Genomic DNA, 23,291 nt, shown 5'->3' on the forward strand with positions numbered 1-23,291 from the left:
TTTATGTCACACCGTATAGTTCCTTATCACCTGTTTCAGTACCTTAAAGGAAAAGTATCAAAGATTGCTATAAAGCATGCAATCTTTAAATCACCTAAGAGAAATATAAAATACTATTTTCTTGCTCCATCTCTCAATATACATGCTCTAAATATACACATCTTTGCTATAAATAAACATTATAAAAATTAAATATATTAATTTTAATCAAACCCAGTTTAAACTGCTTACCAAGTATCTCTGAATCTCTAGCTGGCAATATAGTTCAGGCCAAGCAAACTAAGTCCATTACTACTTGCAGTGTAGTACAACATAATTCTCAGCCAGCACACTTAGTTATCATGTGACATAGGTATTTTGAGATCATATCCTAAGAACTCTTATATTTCATTATTTTCTCTGCTCTTTACTTCTTGGGAAATCATACTAGAACATATTAATATTAGAAGCTGATGCCATCAGATAAGGAACAGAGAATGGCCCTTAATATTGAAGTTAAAATGAAGGAACTGAAAAAGGCATTCCATACAATATAAGCTGCACGCTTCCCTTAGTGAAAGTACTTTCAGAATAATAAGTCACAATTTCATCAAATTAAAGAAAGTACCAAGTCTGGAATATCTTTGAGTATAACAAGAACTTTGTATATAATGAATGCATTTAAAGCAGAGAAAGATGGAGCATAATACAGCTTGTCAGTGTTGGTAAGTCCCCTGATTTTCCTTTATTTTTATGAGAAAAATAATTTCAAAATGAAAATCTTTAATTACTTGATAGTAATTTATCTATAACATCTGTAGAAAAACATACTTTAAACAATATTTACTATATCAATTTAATAAAAGCTCACACAAATAACCTTACTTTGACTTTTTAGGTCCACTTTGGCATTATTCAAAAAATATTTATCATTAAATTTTGATTTTTTTGATTAAGCCCTGAGAAATCAGTTTTCTAATAAATAAAAGTTAACAGCTGTGACCCAAAATTGGTATCCAACATAAAGGATATCACGAGCAAAGACCACAGGTCCGTATCATTTACCAGGTCCAGTTTTCCCCCACAATAAAAGCCATAAATAGTTCAATGCTAATATTGCAATGTCAGAATGAGTATTAAAAAAGACTAATAGGCTATAATATTGAATTAACACTAGTAAGATAAAAATATAAAGAAATAGGCATAAATCCTGAAATTGAGTTGTTTTTTGTTTTGTTTTGTTAAGTCAGCTACACTGGTAAGTATGGGAAAGCCAGGCTGGTAATTCCTGTCAGAATGGGCTATAGATGGCATGGCTGATAAAAACACAAAACAAGCTATAGAAACAGAACTATAATACACCAAATAAAGATGGCATTGTATTGCTCATTGTATCTCTTGCACTGGAGGAAGACATCAATATGACTGTGATGAGCTTTAGATGGCACACTTTTAAAAAGGCATTGACAAAGCATGTTCATTTTATATACTCTACCCTCAATCTTCAAAATAACTCAGAAGGTAGAGAGTAGATCACCCTATGACAGATAAAGTATCTGAGTCTTAGAGAGATTAAATAAGGTACTGTATTAGTCCATTTTCACGCTGCTATAGAAAAATACTCAAGCTGGGTAATTTATAAAGGAAAGAGTTTTAATTGACTCACACTTCCACATGGCTGGGGAGGCCTTAGGAAACTTACGATCATGGCAGAAGGCAAAGGGGAAGCAAGGACCTTCCTCATATGGTGGCAGGAGAGAGAAGTGCAAGCAGGGAAAGGCCAGACACTTATAAAACCATCAGATCTTATAAGAACCCACTCACTATCACAAGAACGGCATGGGGGAAATCACACCCATGACCCAATCACCTTCCTCCTTCTCTCAACACATGGGGATTACAATTCCAGATGAGATTTGAGTGGGAACACAGAGTCAAACCATATTGGGTACCCAAAAAAAGCAAAATGTGAATGCAAGTCCATTCATCTCCATGCTCTTTCTACTAGATGATGTTGCCTTAAAAGTTTCTTTTCGCACTAGGAGGGAGCAATTTGGCCATACTTCACTTGTAGAATATTTGAAAACCAGTTAGCAAGGCACACCATTATGTCAACAGAAATTGACATTTCTGAAATGGGATTACAGATTTATATACTAATGTAAATGTCTTTTCCCTCTTGTTTTACCTAACAGCTACAATCCTAAAGTATTATTATATCAATCAATTTTTAAAATGGAATACACTTTCCCCAATGATAAGCTAGAAATAAAGATTGCCTTATTACTAATTAGTAATAAACAATCCTCACACACAAACACCCCTTAACTTTTTTTGACCCTTCAATTTCTTGGTCAAGTATTTAATAACATGGAAACTAATATCTAAAAATATGCCATAAGTATCTGATAGATTCACCTATTTCATAGATAAAATTCCATATTGTTAGGTTTTTTAAAGCCTACACTTACACATAGAGAGAAATTTTTACCATCCTTTATAAAAAGTTTTTGTGACCCAAAATTGGTATCCAACATAAAGGATATCATAAGCAAAGAACGCAGGTCTGTATCATTTACCAGGTCCATTTCCCCCCCATAATAAAAGCCATATAAAAAAAAAACTTACATACAGAGAGAAATTTTTACCAACCTTTATAAACTGACAATTCAATATCAAAATTATTTTTCTCTACCAGTTTCCTGAAAAAAATAACAATCATAATTTATTTGAAGGTATAACCTACCTTGATCTCCAGCATTTAAAAAAAAATCAAGACCGTTCCCTATGTACAAATATATGATACTACTGCCATCTTCTGGTACAACACAATTTCCCAATTCTGTATAGTATTTCTATAAATGAGAATCCTCCAAATATGAAATAACTAGTTTATATTACTGAAAGCAGAATTGATAATCAGCTAAATGGCTAAAATGCAGTTCAAATAGAATTCCAGCAATAATTAATTTTTATCAGTGTGTGAGATAAGTTCTCTCAATAATACTTAACACTTAGTGCTTTACTATATTTGAGGCATAGAATCAAGTGCTTTCTAAGCAAAATAAAAATTACTTTAATAACTATATGAGGTAGAGTTATTATTCTCATTTTACAGATGTAGAAACTGAGAACAGAAGAGGTCCAGTAATTTGCCCAAGGTTACATAGCTAGTAAATGGCAGAGGATCTGAATTTAGGAGCTTATTGATTCCAATGACTTTGCTTTTATTATTATATTGTAATATCCCCTATAATGTCAAATAGTAGACAATAAGTCTGTTAACTCATTTAGAATGATAAGATTTAATTTAGTGGAGTGGAACAATAATATTACAATCAGTGCAAAGATCAGAAGAGTCACATAAATCAAAAAGACATAAATCAAAGAACTAAAAGAAACCTTAAAGGTCACATAATTTATTTTTCCATATGATACAGAACTTTATCCTCTAAAAATCCAAATGGGTTTGCCTCTAATTGTTTTATAAATATCATATGATTTGTAGATTTTATACAATCAAAAAGTTTAGGTGCTATGCATTTACTGTTTAAATTAAAATTAACTTTGCTTTGACATATTTAAAAATATTAATAAACATTAGTTGGAAACTACTACTCCTAGTAAACATATTTGACAATTTATATTTAGAGATGTTTTATTAACACAAAGGGATATGGTACTATGTTGTGCTATACTATTTATATATACTGATTTCTTAAAAGTCATAAAGCAACTCAGTTGATGTTTTTGTTAATTACAGATAGGGCAGTGAAATAAACTGCTAAAAAACAAAAACAAAAAACTACCCATGACGTGACCAATCCATTTTGAAACTATAACAATAAGAACTTTATATATATGCAAAATAACAAAATGAGCAATTTAATTATGTTTTGGTGCCTTTATAAATCAAACGAATCACATCTAATTTCTGAAATTTCTTGAATAACTGAAGTGACAAACAGCTATAAATAACAATATAAAATAAATGACAAAATAAAATGCTAAGATAATGTGGGATTATACTGATGAGTAAATTAATCACTTTGAAAAATATAGTAAGATGTAGAAAAGTAAAGGAGAAATCCTGTCAACTGTTACTTGAACCATTTTGGTGAATTTTTGGTTCATACAGTTTTATAATTGTATCAATTTACTATGAGCAATTTTAAGCGAATCATGTGATCATAGTTTCATATTCTTCACAATCAATTTTACCCAAATCTCAAAGAGATGTTACTATTGAATATGTAAATTTAACTTTTGATTTAATTTCCTAGTAAATATTATAAATAGACTAGAATCCATATGTTCAATAATATAATATATACTATAGTAGGTCCTTTACATTTCCATATAAATTTTGGAATCAGCTTGTCAATCTCTACCGAAAAATAAAAAAATAAAAAGCCTGCTGGGGTTTTGATTGGAATTGGGTTGACCCCAAATCAATAAGATCTCAGAAAAATAGTCAATATAAAATCAATTGTAATACTTCTGCATTTGAGCAACAAACAAATGTAATGTTTAAAAAATAACATACAAAATGTTTAGGAATAAATTTAATAAAGTGTGTAGGAAATATCTACAATAAAACAATATAGAGAAATTACATGAGATCTAAATAACTGCAGAGATATACTCACGGATTGTGAGGACTCAATATTGTTAAGCTGTGATACAGCCCAATATAAAGTTAATTCGATCCCAATCAAAATCCCAGTAGGCTTTTATTCTTTTTCCTTTTTTACTTTAAGAAACCTACAAGCTGATTCATAAACTTATATGAAAATGCAAAGAACCTAGAACACTGAAAGCAACCTTGAAAATGAAAAAAAAAATTTGGAGGACTTATATAATTTAAGAAGTTTCTATAAAACTACAATAATCAAGAATGTAATACTGGTATAAAGATAGAAATATTACAATGCAACAAAATAAAGTCCAGAAGTAGACCTCAAAATGATTTTTTGACAAAGGGATCAACATAATTTAATGAGGAATAAATACAGATGCTGCTCAACTTATGATGGAGTTATGTCCCAATAAACTCATTGTAAATAAAAAATACTGTAAATTGAAAATGAATTTAATAACATGATAAACCCACTATGAAGTCAAAAATGATAAGTCGAACCATTGTAAGGAAGTTGGAGACCATCTGTAATTTTTCCGACAAATGTTACTGGAATATTTGGATGTCCATATGGAAAAAAAAATGAACCTTAACCTCTGCCTCACACAATACTCAAAAATTAATTCAAAATGGATCACAGGCCTACGCATAAAAGCTAAAACTATAAAACCTCTAGAAGAGAACAAGAAAATCCTAATGACCCTGGTTAAGCAAAGACTGCTTGCATAATAGGTACTAAGCATAAAGAAAAAACAAGTGGATTTCACCAACATTTAAATTTCTACCCTTCCAAAGACATCACTAAGAAAATGAGGCTTGGCACCATAGCTCATGCCTGTAATCCCAGTGCTTTGGGAGACCCAAGCAGGAGGATTGCCTGAGGCCAGGAGTTTTAGGTCAGCCTGGATAACATAGCAAGACCCTGTCTCTACAAAAAAATGTCAAAGAGGCCTGGCAAGATGGCTCACGCCTGTAATCCCAGCACTTTGGGAGGCAGAGGCAGGTGGATTGCCTGAGCTCAGGAGTTCCAGGCCAGCCTGGGCAACACGGTGAAACCTCGTCTCTATTAAAACACAAAAAAATTAGCCAGGCATGGCAGCATGCACCTGTAGTCCCAGCTACTCAGGAGGCTACGGCAGGAGAATTGCTAGAACCTGGGAGGCGAGGTTGCAGTGAGCCAAGATTGCGCCACTGCACTCCAGCCTGGGCGACAGAGCGAGACTCCATCTAAAAAAAAAAAAGTAAAAGAAAAATTAGCCAGGCATGGCAGCTTGAGCTTGTAGTCCCAGCTACTTGGGAGACTGAGGTGGGAGGATCACCTAAGCCTGAAAGTTCAAGGGCACAGTGAGCTATGACTCTGCATAGGCAAGAGAGAAAGATCCTGTGAGGGAAGGTGAGGGAAAGAAGGGAGAGACAGGGAGGAAGGGAGGGGAGGTGTATTAGTCTGTTTTCACACTGCTGAAAAGACATACTCAAGACTTGGAAGAAAAATAGGTTTAATAGACTCACAGTTCCTCATAGCTAGGGAGGCCTCACAATCATGGCAGATGGCAAAAGGCACTTCTTACTTGGTGGCAGTAAGAGAGAATGAGAGGGGAGCGAAAGCAGAAGCCCCTTATAAAGCCATCAGATCTCATGAGACTTATTCACTACCATGAGAACAGTATGGGGGAAACCACCCCCATGATTCAATTATCTCCCACCAGGTCCCTCCCACAACACATGGGAATTAGGGAAGTAAAATTCAAGATGAGATTTGGGTGGGGACACAGAGCCAAACCATATCAGGAGGGGAGAGGAGGGAACGGGAGGGGAGGTGAGGGGAGGGGAGAAAAATTCAGACTAGGTAAGTATCTTCTAACCCACTAAGATAAAAGGTGAGTGTTTAGGGTTCATAATGTCTTAGATTGTTTTTCCTTAGGTAATTCTATAGAATTTAGACTTCTACAAATTTGGTAACACTAAAATGTGCAAAATGTTTACAGTCACAACCTGGAGGATATCTTCCTAATACAGAAAAGATACAAAACTGGTAACCTGAGTAAAAGGTTTGCTGACACAGAATTACCACCAGTTTCTAAAAAACCCAGCTCTTTGAAGAGGAAGACAGTTTATCTGTCTGCATACTTATCCAAAGCCAGCCTATGTATACTACGATGAAGCTGTTTCAAATCAAGTTACGTAAGCAAAGCTTATTACAATCAGTCCTTATTTTACCTCATCTGCTCTTGCAAAGAAATTACAACACAATTAGTAAGACATACGCAGAAACAAAGGGTTGTTACTATGTAACTTTATCTTACTTAACATATCTAAGTTTCAGAAGACACATAAAAACAATTCTTATTTCATATAGGTACTCCCAATCAGTTTTATGTACTAACGTTCTCCATCGTATCTGATTTTACTCTAGTGTACTACACAAAATATAAAATATGAATAACTGAACCAACAGACTCCATTGTTTCCCTAATATGTGTAGAAAGTATTTCTGTCAATTTTAATAACAGTGTATTGATAATTTAACCTAAGATTTTTTAAAATGCATATATACTCCAGCCTATAATTTCCTTAATAAAATAGTTTTTTATGATATCTGATCTCTCATTATATACTTCTCTAAATAAACTTCGGATTGCCATTCATATTTGCATGCAAATAGCACCTACATACAATGAGATAATATTTGTAGCATCTATGTAAAAATTCCTGAACCACTGGGAGCCTGATTCTCATAAATTAACTGAATAAAGTACACCAATAATTATGAAGCCATCTGGTAAATAGCAATATTGTAAATAAAATTTATTTATAAACACTAGAGGGTGCTCTAATTCAACAGTGCTTGCTATCTGGCTGTGATATTTAAAGTAATTTTCTCCTTGATTAAAAACAACATCTTCAGCAATGACAATTTTTGCTACTGTGCTAATACATACAAATAATTTAAGAGCCAAAATTCCATTCTTCCAGAACATGTAACAAAACAATTTGTCAAGATAGGCAATATTAAAAAAATGCAAATTGTGACATGAAAAATTCAAAATGTCGGCGGAGAAGGAGTTAATGTGCACAGGTTTTGGTTTGTTTGTTTGCTTCTTTTCTCTTTTTTGGTGATTGAAGTTACATTAGTATCAGTTTTTGGTCTTTTTTTTTTTTTTGAGACAGAGTCTCGCTCTGTCGCCAGGCTGGAGTGCAGTGGCACTAACTCGGCTTACTGCAGCCCACGCCTCCTGGGTTCAAGCAATTATCCTGCCTCACCCTCTTGAGTAGCTGGGACTACAGGCGTGCACTGCCACGCTCGGCTAATTTTTTTGTATTTTTAGTAGAGACGGGGTTTCACCATGTTGGCCAGAATGGTGTTGATCTCCTGACCTAGTGATCCACCCACCTTGGCCTCCCAAAGTGCTGGGAGTACAGGCGTGAGCCACCACGCCCGGCCATATCAGTTTTAAATAACTTATTAGAACTATACGATTTTTAATGAACCTAATGGTAACCACAAAGCAAAAACCTATAATAGATACACTAAAAGCAAAAAGCAATGAATTAAAACATACCACCAGGGAAAATCATTTAATCGCAAAGGAAAATAGAAAAAAAGGAAGAGAGGAGTTATAAAATAACTAGAAAACAAATAACAAAATGGCTACAGTAAGCCCTTACCTATCAATAATACTGAATATAAATTGACTAAATTCTCCAATTAAAAGACATCATAATTAAAAGACATGACTGACTGTATTAAAAAACAAGACCCACCTATATGTTGCCTACAAGAAACTCACTTCACCTATAAAGATACAGACAAAAAATGAACAAATGGAAAAAGATATTTTATGTAAATGAAAACCAAAAAAGAACATGAGTAGCAATGCTTGTATCAGATAAAACAGACTTTAAGTCAAAAACCATAAAAAGAAACAAAGAAGGTCATCATATAATGATAAAGGAGTCAATTTAGCAAGAGAATATAATAATAGTAAATATGTATATACACATTGCAGTATTACCCAAATATAAAGCAAATATGATTAGATCTAAAGGAAGAGGCAAACTGTAATACAATAATAGTATTTCAACACCCCACTTTTAACAACAGACAGATCATCCAAGCAGAAAATCTACAAAGAAGTATTGGAGTCTATACTGTAGACCAAATGGACCTAATAGACATTTATAGAATATTTCAGTCAGCTGCTGCAGATTATACATTTTCCTCATCAGCACATAAAACATTATCCAGGATAGACCATATGTTAGGTCACAAAACAAGTCTCAACAAATTCAAAAAAGCTGAAATCATTTCAAGTATCTTTTTCTGACTATAAAAAAAAAACCTAAAAGTCAATAACAAGAGGACCTTTGGAAAACTATACAAATACATGGAAATAACATTCTCCTGAATAACAAATGGGTCAATGGAGAAATTAAGAAGAAAATTTAAAAATGTCTTGAAACAAATGAAAATACAAACACAACATATCAGAATATGGGATACAGCAAAAGTAGTATTAAAAGGAAAGTTTATAGCAATAAACGCCTACATCAAAAAGAAAGATTTCAAATAAACAACCTAACTATGCAACTTAAAGAACTCAAAAATCAAGAGCAAAACAAATCCAAAATTAGTAGAAGAAAAGAAATAAGGATCAGACTGGGTGCAGTGGCTTACACTTGTAACCCCAGCACTTTGGGAGGCCAAGGTGGGAGGATCGTTTGAGCCCAGGAGTTCGAGACCAGCCTAGGCAACATACAGAGACCTCCATCTCTACAAAAAATAAAAACAAATTGGCCTGCTGTGGTGGTGCATGTCTGTAGTCCCAGTTATGTGGGAGGCTGAGGCAAAAGGATCACTTGAGCCCAGGAGTTCCAGACTAGCCTGAGCAACAGAGCAAGACCCAATCTCAAAAAAAAAAAAAAAAAAAAAAAAGAAAGAAAAAGAAATTGAGACTAAAAAATATATAAAACATCAACAAAGCAAACTGTTAGTTTTTTGAAAAGATAAAATTGACAAACCTGTAGTTAGACTAAGAAAAAAGATTAAGAGCCCAAATAAATAAAATCAGGGATAAAAAAGGAAACATTTCAACTGATACCACAGAAATACAAAAACTCATTAGAGAATATCATGAACAAGCACATGCCGAAAAAATTGGAAAATCTAGAAGAAACATATAAAATCCTGGACACATAAAACCTACCATCATTGAACCAGAAAGAAATAGAAAATCTAAACAGACCAATAATGAGTAACAAGATCAAAACAGTAGTAAAAAATCTCCCATCAAAGAAAAGCCCAGGACCTGATGGATTCACTACTGAATTCTGCCAAACATTTAAAGAACTAATACCAAGTCTACTCAAACTATTTCAAAAAAACTGAAGGAGGGAATACTTCCAAATTCATCTATGAGGCTAGCATTACCCTGATCACAAAACCAGACAAGGCCACCACACACACACATAAAAAATCTAAAGGCCAATATCTTTGATGAACATAAATGCAGAAATCCTCCACAAAATACTAGCAAACTGAATTCCACAGCATATTAAAAAAAGACCATTCCATCATGATCAAGTGGGATTCATCCCAGATATGCAATAATGGTTCAATACATGCAAATCAATAAACATGATACACGATCAACAGAATCAAGGACAAAATCCATATGATAATTTCAATAGATGCTGAAAAAGCATTCAGTAAAATTCAGCATCCCTTCATGTAAAAACTCTCAACAAACTGGATTAGAAGGAACATACATCAACATGATAAAGGCCATACATAACAAACCCACAGCTAATATCATACTTAATGCGGAACAACTGCAAGACTTTCCACTAAGATCTAGAACAAGATAAGAATGTTCACTCTCATCACTTCTATCCAACATAGTACTGGAATTCCGAGCCAGAGCAATTAGGCAAGAGAAAGAAATAAAGCGTGTCCAAATTGGAAAGGAAGAAGTCAAATTATCTTTGTGTGCAGACAACATGATCTTACATTTAAAAAAAACCTAAAGAGTCCACCAAAAAATTCTTAGAACTGATAAACAAATTCAGTAAAATTTTAGGATATAAAATCAACATACAGAAATCAGTAGCATTTTTATCCAACAGTTATCAATCTGAAAAAGGCATCAAGAAAGCAATCTCACTTGCAATACCTACCAAAGGAAAAAATAATCTAGGAATAAATTTTGCCAAAGCGAAAGATCTCTACAGGAAAAACTACACAAAGCTGATTAAATAAATTGAAGAAGACACAAAAAATGGGAAGACATCCCATGCTCATGGATTGCACGAAATACATTGCTAAAATGTCCATACTACCCAAAGAAGTATATTTATTGATCTATACATATGCAATCTCTATCAAAATTCCAATGGCACTTTTCATATAAATAGAACAATCAACCCTAAAATTTCTATGGAACCACAAAAGACCCAGAATAGCTAAAGCAACCCTGAGCAAGAAGAACAAAGCTGGAAGCATCACACTATTTGATTTCAAATTATACTACATAGCTACGGTAATCAAAACAGCATGGTATAGGGATAAAAACAGACACATAGACCAATAGAACAAATAGAAAACTCAGAAATAAATCCAAGCACTTACAGCCAACTCATTTCCAACAAAGGTGCCAAGAATATACATTGGGAAAGGACACTCTGTATAATAATCGTGCTGGGAAAACTGGATATCCATATGCAGAAGAATGAAACTAGATCCCCATCTTTCACCATATCCCAAAATCAAATCAAAATGGATTAAAGACTTAAATCTAAGACCTGAAACTGTGAAACTACTAAAAGGAAACACTGGGGAAACATTCCAGGACATTATTCTGGGCAGAAATTTTTTAGGTAAAACCTCAAAAGCCATAGGCGACAAAAGCAAAAATAGATAAATGAAATTACATCAAGCTAAAAAGCTTCTGCATAGCAAAGGAAACAATGTTTAAGGTGAAGAGACAACATACAGAATGAGAGAAAATATTTGCAATTCATCCATCTGACAAGCAATTAATAACCAGAAGATATAAGGAATTTGAAACAACTCAATAGCAAAAAAAAAAAAAAAATCTAATTATAAAATGGGCAAATCATCTGAATAGACATTTCACAAAAGAAGACAACAGGTATGTGAAAAAATGCTCAAAATCACTAATCATCAAAGAAATGCAAATCAAAACTACAAGATATCATCTCACCTCAGTTAGCTTATAAAAAAGACCAAAAAATAACAAATGCTGGCAAGGATGTGGAGGAAGGGAACTACTCATACACTACTGGTGGGAATGCAAAATAGTACAGTCATAGAAAACAGTACAGAGGTTGCTCAAAAAATTAAAAATAAAACTACCATATGATCCAGCAATCCCACATCTAGCTACATATCCAGAAGAACGGAAATCAGTATACTGAAGAGTTATCTGCACTCCCATGTCTATTGCAGCAGTATTCACAATAGCCAAGGTATGGAATCAAGATGTGTCCATCAACAGATTAATGGAAAAGGAAAATGTACATATACACAATAAAATGTTATTCAGCTATGAAAAAAAATGAAATCTTGTTATTTGTAACAACACAGATGGAACTGGAAGTTATTGTTAAGTGAAATATGCCAGGCACAGAAAGACAAACATCACATATTCTCATTCACATGTGGGAGCAAAACGAGTGGATGTCAAGGAGGTAGAGGGTAGACCAGAGGCTGGGTAGGGAAAGTGTTTGGGAGGAGAATGAAGAGAAGTTGGTTAAGGAATATAAAAATACAGTTAGATAGAAGATATAAGTTCTAGTATTTGATAGTATAGTAGGGAAATTATTGTTAACAATTTATTGCATATTTCAAAATATCTAGAAAAAAATAGTAATGTACCCAACACAAAGAAAAGACAAATGTCTGAGGTGATGGATATCCCAGTTACCCTGATTTAATCATTAAACACTGTACACAGGTATCAAAATATCACATGTACCCCAAAAATATGTACAAATAATATATATCAATAAAAAAAAGAAACTGTTGTAACTAGAATCAAAGAAAAGCATCTTGTGCCAGTGTTTGAATTTATTCCTACAACATTCATAAGCTCAATCACAAATCCTTGAAATTTTGAAAATTGTTGTAATTATATATATTGCCATTTTTCAATCCAAAAAAAGTTCCCTATAGTGTGTTTCTAATAGATAGCAACAGATAATCACAGATAACAAAGTTTCATGGTATGCCATTATATATTTCAAGAAAGTAGCTATTGACTGACCCATTATTTATTTCTAATAAAGTATTTTACCTTTAAAAATGATTACAGAAAAAATAAAACAAATTATAAGTATTTCTAAAATTCACATACCCAAAGTGAACCAATGTCTCTCAACTTCCACTCTCTTACAAACGTCCGTACTCACTCACTGCTCACTCACATACAATTCACTCCCCAAGGCAGTACCTGGTTTACACTTCTCATTCCTTTCCCTAATGTTACCAAGAGGCCTAACAGAAAATTATGACGCTGGGATAGCCAGTTATGGGGAAAGTTTTAGGCCTTCGTGGCAAGTATCAAACTGAACCACTAGCAAGACTGTCTTTTGGAGCTCCAACATAATCCTAACGATGATCTTAGTTTCCACTAATATTGATAGTTTTTGCCTATAAATCTGTAAAGCATACAGCCTACATAAAGTGAAGACTGGGTATAAATGTGTAATTTTACTTACAAACACCAACTTTTGCCTCTTAATACAATGTTTCAAAAAAATGTACAAATTGTGAGACCAGTGTTCTATTCAAATAATGGTTTAAGATGAATACCTGCTTTCCATGATTTCTGAATCCTGTTGCAATTTAATAGTCTCTGTTGTAATTTCCACTTTCCGTACACTTCCAAAGAAATCAGTTATCAGTACATTTTTAGGATCCCTCTGAAAAAGATCAGTGCGATGTCCAGGAGTAGACACACACAGACTTTTGGGACACACCTGAAACTGAAAAAATATATAATAATAAATGCATGCATCCACACACATACAACATTTATTAAATCCAATGACATAATACACTAAACTATAGTGTATTTTTAAAACTCTCCCAACCTAAAGAAGCTATGTGTTCTAAAGAGCTTAAAGATTAAAGTTTCATTCCTATCATAATGCTCGGAATTTTAAGAAAACTATACAGACATCAGGACAGTAATAAAAAGGTAGCTGGCCACTGTGGGAAAAGGCATACTCACTTTCTTGAATTATATGCTTCAAAGTGTATTGTGAACCCTTAACTCTAAGAAGTCATACTCAACACGATGAAAACAGAATTGCTCTTTTTCTTTGTCTGTATCCATCACAGTGCAGGGCTCTACTAGCGTGGTTTTCAAACGTTTTGCAATCATGCCTCTTGATTCAAACTTTAAATTCAAATAAAGTAGTACATGGAGCCCCAGTATGTAAAAAACATTTAAGTGGAGTTGCTCTGGATTTTAGAATACTGAAGCACAGCCGCTCTACTGCGTATCCTCTTGCTCTCTGTTGTACTCCTATGTAGCATTTTATATATCAAAGCACTTTCTTAGTTTATATACGAAAATAAGCCCAAGCTACCTCCACAAATACTCCAGTGCTCCAAAGAATACAGTCTGAAAAACCACAACTTCACTGCAAAACAGACATCACAGTAATTTTTCTGTTAATCTTATCACTGATACTCCACGTCAGTGAATTACCAAGGACAGACATATATTCACTCACTCAGCAAAGCATAAAAAGCGTCTATCACATAGAATTCAGACTGTTACTTTCCACAGAGGATACAAAGATTGATAAGACATGATGCTGTCCTCAAGGATTTAAGTCTAGTTACAGAAGAATAAACATAACAAAGTAGAAAAAAATGCTAAGTCCCACTTCAGAAAAGGATAAACTTCTATAGTTTGAGGATGGGAAAAAAACAGAGGGTGAAATTCAAGCAATTGTTTTTTCCTTGAAAGAAAACGAGGACTTACTGGTGGGAAATAAGAGCATTCCTAATAAAAGAGCAGTTGCAGAGATGTGCAAAGCAAATGATTTAGTTTGGCTGAAACACAAGATATATGAGGAAAAATATTATAGGCCTGCCAGGAAGGGTCCAGGCGCACAGCACCTATCCACCCATAGAGATAAGACTGTCTGCATTGGCAATCACCAATATGAAGGCAGAAAGGTGGAGAAGGGTAGAGCAGCTACAATTTATAAAACACAGTGTTCCAAGCACTGTGCTAAGCAGTTTGCAGATATTCTCATTTAAACCTACCAATAACTCTGAGGTATACAAAAGTTGTATCTCCACTTCAAACTAAGGCTCAAAGAGATTAAGTAATTTACCTAATACCACACTGCCAGCAATCCTTGTCGTCCCTATTCAGGAAAGCAGTACAAGGAAACACAAAGAAGAACTCAGGATACAAATTAAAAAGGAAAAAAAGTAAAATGCCAAACAGGAATAACAGATAGAAGATTGGAGAAAAAAATGACAGATAAAATAAAATAAGCAGAGATAAAGTTGAAGTCCCAAGAATACTGAAGATCTCTTGGGTATTCCTGTATGAACAACTTGATGGGCTTTCTTAGGTACCAGCAGAAGAAAACACTTAAGAGTATAGCCAAATGGGACCGGGAAACACTGAATAATATTATCTTATTCTTTGCTGCCAAAATAAACATGCTTCCCCTTATTAGGAAGTCACTCCTTTCTTTAAGAATTTTTATCATATCAATCTGATTTCCTTAGCTCACGTAACACAATGACCCACAGGTCCCATATTACTCAGTTTAATTTTCAATAATCTCCTTCAGTTACAGAATGTCCACACTCTGGCCAGGCCATTATCAAAGATAAGAATCATCTATTATTCCAACTTCTGTGTATCTGCACATATTCTATTTCCTTAGTGTATGCTGTACCTCTCTTCCTTCAAACCATCCTTCCTTCAAGCCATTATCAAAGAAAAGGATCATCTATTATTCCAACTTCCATGTGTCTGCAGGTATTTTATTTCCCTAGAGTATGCTATATTTCTTCTCTTCCTTCAAACCTGTACTTACTTTTCCAAGAAAAAGTTATTACTAATCTCACTATATTTAAAGGAACCATACAAATGTGCATTGTTATCATGTCCTTTCATTCATTTAGTAGATATTCAATGAGCATCTACAAATAAACCAGGTACTATAATTAAGTTCTGTGGAGTGTAAGATGAATATAACATGGTCCTTACACCTCGTATTCAAGAAGCTCAAAGCCTTGAGGAAACATCACAAATATAAACAATTACAGTGCAATACTAAAAGTATACTAAAGGTACATGGCAAGAGTTATGTGTTCACAAAGGAAAAAAATTACCTGGAGGATCCAGACATTTCACATAACAAGTAATGCTTTATAAATGTGCTCTTCAGCTGTTACCAATGACACTATAAGTTTTTAAGGGGCTAACACCAGGTCTTCAAATTTTGCTACTCCTAAAGCAACTAACATACTACTGTGAATACAGCTGATACTCAACAAACTTTACTACACACATATACTCTAATAGAAAATAGGTATCATTATACAACTGAGCTAGAGATAGGTTAAGTCACTGCCCCAGTAAACTGCCAGAAAATGAATCATTCTTATTGAATAAGATTACAATAGTCATCATTAAATTTTAAAAATAAAGGTGGTAGGGTAAGATGAGATATTAGTGAGGAATGTTTATTAAAAACTAAATAGCAATTATGAGCAATAAAAAAATAAGTTTCCTTAATCTTTCCTGTATAATCAATAGAAGTATTTTTTAAACACTCATTAGATATTCAATGTGCAAGGTACATATATTTAAACTTTTGAGATAGCATGTCATGCCTTACTTAAATTATAAAATGTACAATCCAAAAATGAGAACTTCCAAACTGAAGTAACTGGAACTCAGGTGACTATAATTTTTTTTACAGTTAAAGTAGCATTATCACAAGTTTTAATATTCAAATTCATATCAAGATTTAATAAACATCAACATACATAATCTTCAAAATGAAGTTAGAAAGTAGTTGATATGGTTTGGCTATGTCCCCACCCAAATCTCATCTTGAATTACAGCTCCCATAATTCCCACATGTTATGGGAGGGACTTGGTAGGAGGTAACTGAATCATGGGGGCAAATCTTTCCCATGCTGTTCTCATGACTGAGTAAGTCTCACAAGATCTGATGGTTTTATAGCAGACAGTTCCCCTGCACATGCTCTCTTGCCTGCCACCATGTAAGACGTGCCCTTACACCTCTTTTGCCTTCCACAATGATTGTGAGGCCTCTCCAGCCATGTGGAACTATAAGCCCATTAAACCTCTTTTTTGTTATTTTTGTTTGTTTGTTTGTTTTTTATTGAGACAGAGTCTCACTCTGTCACCCAGGCTGGAGGGCAGTGGCGCAATCTCAGCTCACTGCAACCTCTCCCTCCCAGGTTCAAGTGATGCTTCTCCTTCTGCCTCCTGAGTAGCTGGGATTACAGGCATGTGCCACCATGCCCAGCTAATTTTTGTATTTTTAGTAGAGACGGGGTTTCACCATGTTGGCCAGGCTGGTCTAGAACTCCTTACCTCAAGTAATCCGCCCACCTCGACCTCCCAAAGTGCTGGGATTACAGGCATGAGCCACTGTGCCCAGCCTAAATCTCTCTCTCTTTTTTTTTTTTAAATAAATTACCGAGTCTCAGGTATTTCTTCGTAGCAGTATGAAAATCGACAAATACAGTAAATCGCTACCAGCATAGTGGGTTACTGCTATTAAGATACCTGAAAATGTGGAAGTAACTTTGGTACTGGGTAACAGGCAGATTTTGGAACAGTGTGGAGGGCTCAGAAGAAAACAGGAAGATGTGAAAAAGTTTGGAGCTTCTTAGAGACTTGTTGAATGGTTTTAACCAAAAAGTCCAGGCTGAGGTGGTCTCAGATGGAGATGAGTAACTACTGGGAATTGGAGCAAAGGTGATTCTTGCTATGCTTTAGCAAAGAGACTGGCAGTATTTTGCCCCTGCCCTAGAGATCTGTGGAACTTCGAAATTGAGGGAGATGATTTAGGGTATCTGGTGGAAGAAATTTCTAAGCAGCAAAGCGTTCAAGAGGAGACTTGGGTGCTGTTAAAATCATTCAAGTTTATGTATTCACAAAGATATGGTTTGGAATTGGACCTTATATTGAAAAGGGAAGCAGACCATAAAGTTCAGAAAATTTGCATCCTGACAATGCAATAAAAAATAAAAACCCATTTTCTGAGCAGAAATTCAAGCCTGCTGCAGAAATTTGCATAAGTAATGAGGAGCCAAATGTTAACTGCCAAGACAATGGGGAAAATGTCTCCAGGGCATGTCAGAGACCTCCACAGCAGCCCCTCCCATCACAGGCCCTGAGGCTTAAAAGGATAAAATGATTTTGTGGGCTGGGCCCAGGACCCCCTGCACTATGCAGTCTAGGGACTTGATGTCCTGTGTCCCAGCCACTCCAGTTGTGGCTAAAATGGGCCAAAGTACATCTTGGTCCATAGCTTCAGAGGGTGTAAGCTCCAAGCCTTGGCAGCTTACACGTGGTGTTAAGCCTGAAGGTGCACAGAAGTCAAGAACTGAGGTTTAAGAAACTCCACCTACATTTCAGAGGATGTATGGAAATGCCTAGATGTCCAGGCAGAAGTTTGCTGCAGGGGCAGGCCCTCATGGAGAACCTCTGCTAGGGCAGTGCAGAAGGAAAATGTGGGGTTGGAGCCCCTACACAGAGTCCCCAGTTGGGTACTGCCTAGTGGAGCTGTGAGAAGAGGGCCACCATCCTCCAGATACCAGAATGGTAGATCCACTGACAGCTTCCACTGTGTACCTGGAAAAGTCACAGACTCTCAACGCCAGCCCGCAAAAGCAAACAAGAGGGGGGCTGTACCCTGCAAAGCCACAAGGGCAAAGCTGCCCAAGGCCAGGGGAGCCCACCTCTTGCATATGTGACCTGGATGTGAGACATGGAGTCAAAGGAGTTCATTTTGGAACTTTAAGGTTTAATGACTGCCCTATTGGATTTCTACATGGGGCCTGTAGTGCCTTCGTTTTGGCCAATTTCTCCCAAGTGGAACAGGTGTATTTACCCAATGCCTATACCCCCATTGTATCTAGGAAGTAACTAACTTGCTTTTGATTTTGCAGGATCATAGGCAGAAGGGACTTGTCTTGTCTCAGATGAGACTTTGGACTGTGGACTTTGAGATAACGATGAAATGGGTTAAGACTTTGGGGAACTGTTGGGAAGGCATGGTTGGTTTTGAAATCTGAGAAAATGAGCTTTGGGAGGGGCCAGAGGCAGAATTGATATAATTTGGCTGTGTCCTCACTCAAATCTCATCTTGAATTGTAGCTCCCATAATTCCCACATGTCATGGGAGGGACTCAGTGGGAGATAATTTAATCATGCGGGGCAGTTACCCGCATGCTATTCTCATGATAGTGCGTGAGTTCTCATGAGATCTGATGGTTGTATAAAGTGCAATTCCCCTGCACATGCTCTCTTGCCTGCCGCCATGTAAGATGTGCCTTTGCTCCTCCTTCACCTTCTGCCATGATTATGAAGCCTCCTCAGCCATGTGGAACTGTGAGTCCATTAACTTTCTTTTACTTTATAAATTACCCAGGCCCAGGTATTTCTTCATAGCAGTATGAAAATGAACTAATACAGTAGTTCTATCAAATTTCACAGCCCATAGCAGTGGGCTTCAAAATCTTAGAGTAAAACCCCCTTAATAAATGAGAATTTACCTAAAAGATTTATATATGATTAAAGAGATCAATGCAAAGCTGCTTGGCTGAAGTGCTAGAGGACAGAGCCCTGTCTATTCAGTCTCGCCTTCATTCTAAGTCCCATGAAAGCAGGAACAGCATCTGCCTCTTTCATTAGGAACAGCCTGTGCTTGGCAGTTAGCAAACACTCAAGAAATGTTTGTGAAAGAATAAACAGACTATAAATTAATGGAGAAAAGAATGAAAGTCATTGACACATAGTAAATTATCCAGTCTAGAATTGTTGTTTCAAGCTTTTTGTTATGCCTACTTTCAACAGCAACTTCAAAGTAGATTTAATTAAAAGAATCAGCACGAAAAATTCAGCAAAAAAAATCTAAATTAAATTCAACAAGCCTTGTCAAATGACTATACTATAAATTGTAGGGCCCACAAAAAATACGTAAGAAAAGGTCTCTCTTTTCCAGGAGTTTCCCATTCAGTGAGAAAGACTTACATTCAATTAGTAAGGTCAATAAAAGACTGTGGTAAATGTTACTAAGGAGAAATAAAGGTCTATGGAGGCTCTGAAAAAAAACAAGAAATTCCCACAGGGAAGAATTCAGGGAGACTTCCTGAAGGAGATAAAATCTGAAGTGGCCCCTGAAGAATATGTATAATTTCAAAAGTTGAATCTAAAAAAAGTACATTTCTGGTAAGGAAAAGAAAATGAGTAAATAAAGGAAAACATCAGGGCTCTTGTAGTAGAAAGACACAGAAATACTAATATACAGGTAAAAGGTAGATATCAAACAGTTTTAAAAGCTATAATTCAAGACATAAAACAAGATCCTCTAGGAGTACAGGGCATAATACACTTCTTTTCACATTAAGGTTAGCATACATATGTGCTATAATCAAATCAAGTGAATACTTACAAGGTCATTCATATTAGTTTGGCTAGCTGGGTTAATTTCTTCCAAAAATTCCAAGACATAAAATGTGTATCTATCCATAAGATGGACTCCAATTGCAGGATCAGGTTGATGCTATGAAAAGGGGGAAAAAAAGTATTTCTAACAGTATCATTATAACAAAATGTTTTAAATGTAATCAAAATTTCCTTCTAATGTATCGGTCTAAGAAAGAACAGATACATTCATAAAGCATTTAATTGGTTTCAGAAATAGCTGCACATTCCAAAGACACAGTTTACAAATGGGGAAAATGCACATACCGAGAGTGAATCTTCTCCCACTTGACTACTAGCTAGAGCCATTATGTTAGGGGAATAAAATCGCTCATACATGGATGCTCCTTGGCAAGTATCAATAATAAACAGTAGCTCATTGTAGCTGAAAGAAAAATGATAACATCTTTGACAAGGATCATGCTGTAAATCATACACTAATATTTCTACAATACTTTCATAAGATGTTTAAATCATATCTTAGTCATTTCATTAGCTAAAAGTTTTCAGCAGAATTCCCAACAGAAATTTGACCTTAGAAAAGTTAAAGGTATAAATTTGTCCAAGGAAACCACAGCAAGTATTGCTTGTGCCCAAGGTGGCTGCCCTAGCTCTTTTCCCTCTCCCTTGTCTGTGCCATATAATTCAGAATCTAAACGAATATTCAACAAGCACTTATTTGGCACCCATGCTGTCCTAGAAATTGAGCTAAGTTCAGAAAAACAAGTATGACTTAGTAACTATACTCAAAGAGCATAAACTCTAAGTGGAAGACAGACAAACATACAACTAATTTGGAATGTGATGAGTACTACAAATATACATTGAGTGCCTACAATGTGCCTGATATTATGCTGGAGATACAATAGTCCCTGACCTCATATAGCCTAGAGTCTAACAAAATCAAAGTGTTGAATGAACACTGAGAAAGGACTAAGGAGAACTGCAAAGAAAAGCAGATCAGAGAAAGGTGATGCCCAATATGGACAATGAAGGATGTTATTTTGTATTACAGAGAAAAGAAGATAACATTCCCTCAGAGAGAAAAGCACATAATGTAAAAAAGTATAAGTGCTTGGGAACAGATCTATGTAGCTAGGATTTAAAGTAAATTTGGGAGAATGGAGGGAAATTGGTTTCAAAAAGGTAGAATAGGTTCAATTTGTAAAGGACACCAAATGAAGTCTGGATCTTATCCTATAAGTTTGGAGAAACCATGAAAGGTTTTTGTTTCTGTTCATTTTAACAAAAGAATAATATAATCAGGTATCTATTGCACAATAAGCTGGCTAGCCGGCAAAAGTTAAAGCAGAGAGGAGACATGTTTTCTGGGAAGTTTTTTCTCAGACACTGGGTCTAGGTAAACAGCTAACATGGAACCTAGAAAACAAAGCATTGAATCTTGAACCACAATATCATCCAAGAAAGTGACAGGAGGCACAATTAATATGACACATTTGTTTTGTGGCAAAATATGTGGAGGCTCCTATGCATTAGAAACACCCAAAGTTAGGAGAGGTTGTGGAGTAAACAAGAGAGCAAGCTCTAGGACTGAACAATCTGGGCATGAATCCTAGCTGTGTAAAGTTCGGCAAGTTATTTAATCTTTCTGTGCCTCAGTTCACTCACTTGTAAAAAGGGAATAATAATAGTATCTACCCCATAGAGTTGTAAAATTAAATGAGACAATAGATGTAAAATACAGTATGCAGCCCCCAGTACACATTCTATAACTGTAAGCTGTGAATAAGACATAATCAGTGCCTAGTAAAAGCTTCCTCTTCAACACTTCCACACATTGCTTATGCTTTTAACATTACAGTATTTATTTTGTAGCATCGTTGTGTACATATTTCTCTTTTCCATTAGATTGTAAACACTTTGAAGGCAGAATAAGCATCATATTCCATTTTCTGCCATAGGAACGGAAGATAGCCTATAAGTGTTTATTGAAAGTAATCAGGTTAAAAGTTCTTTCACTTACAGTCATATGTATGACAGCTTCCAACTAAAGAGATGCTTAGCAAGGGTTACTAACGATCATCCTTAATGTGAGTTAAGTTACAAATTTTATGATAATCATAATTTCAGCGATTTTTTTCCATAGAAGAAATATGTCTATCACATTAGGGGCCAAAGAATGAGCTAGAAAGAATAGGTACAAGTTGAAAAATAAACAGATGTTCATAATCTCCATAATAATAAGTAACTTGGTTGGAGGGACACTTATTTCCTCTAAAAAAGATGCTAAATAACAAGAGATGGAATCTTAAAAGGTTAACTATTTCATGTTATAGAATAACTCTCAGTTTTTCTTTTAAAAACAACCCAGTTCAGAGGAAATAACAAATGTAAATTTAAAAGAGTCAAAGAAATTGTCAAAATAAGTTAAAAATCTTAAAAAATTAAAATTACAAACCTACTAACCATGTGAAAATTAGGTATGAATATAGCTTATGAAAAGAAGTAATTTGCTAATTACCGTCTTTTCTGCCACATTTGTTCAAAAGCATCCGCAAGTTCTATGTTGGTAATTTCTTCAGAATCTTGAAATTTTAAGAAACCATTTCCACCATGTCCTTGTATAAAGAGTAAAAAAGATAAATATTTTTTAATGCAAACTGCATATATCTAGATATATACATTTACTTCATTCATTACATTTTGACATCACTTGTTATTTTAGACTCTAAAATGTATACAATGAAAACAAACAAATTGAATTTTCTACTATGCCAATTAAAAAGAGAATGATAAGACTATATAAAATAGCAGATATAATATCTTTAATACGGTTTCTAATATTCAATTACAGAAACCTATATTTATGCTCTTCCACTGGCTCCATTATTATATCAGAAATGAGTTTCCATTCACAAAAATGTTTCAAATACCAGGCAAACATTTTTGATGAGAAAGAAGCTGAA

General features: G+C 35.0%; 1 protein-coding gene across 1 annotated transcript in view; it reads right to left on the reverse strand.

Annotated features, from left to right (window-relative positions):
- The window catches only part of PIGK (phosphatidylinositol glycan anchor biosynthesis class K), a 132,194-nt gene that overhangs the window by 51,986 nt on the left and 56,917 nt on the right, over positions 1-23,291 (reverse strand). The window contains exons 6-9 of the mRNA XM_063624086.1: positions 22,847-22,943; positions 20,632-20,749; positions 20,333-20,443; positions 13,449-13,621 (exon numbers count right to left, since the gene is read on the reverse strand). Of these exons, the coding sequence (XP_063480156.1) occupies positions 13,449-13,621; positions 20,333-20,443; positions 20,632-20,749; positions 22,847-22,943 (499 nt within the window). The remainder of the gene's footprint in view (positions 1-13,448; positions 13,622-20,332; positions 20,444-20,631; positions 20,750-22,846; positions 22,944-23,291) is intronic.

The sequence above is a fragment of the Symphalangus syndactylus genome, chromosome 12 (assembly GCF_028878055.3).
Source record: "Symphalangus syndactylus isolate Jambi chromosome 12, NHGRI_mSymSyn1-v2.1_pri, whole genome shotgun sequence".
Taxonomy (NCBI): Eukaryota; Metazoa; Chordata; class Mammalia; order Primates; family Hylobatidae; genus Symphalangus; species Symphalangus syndactylus.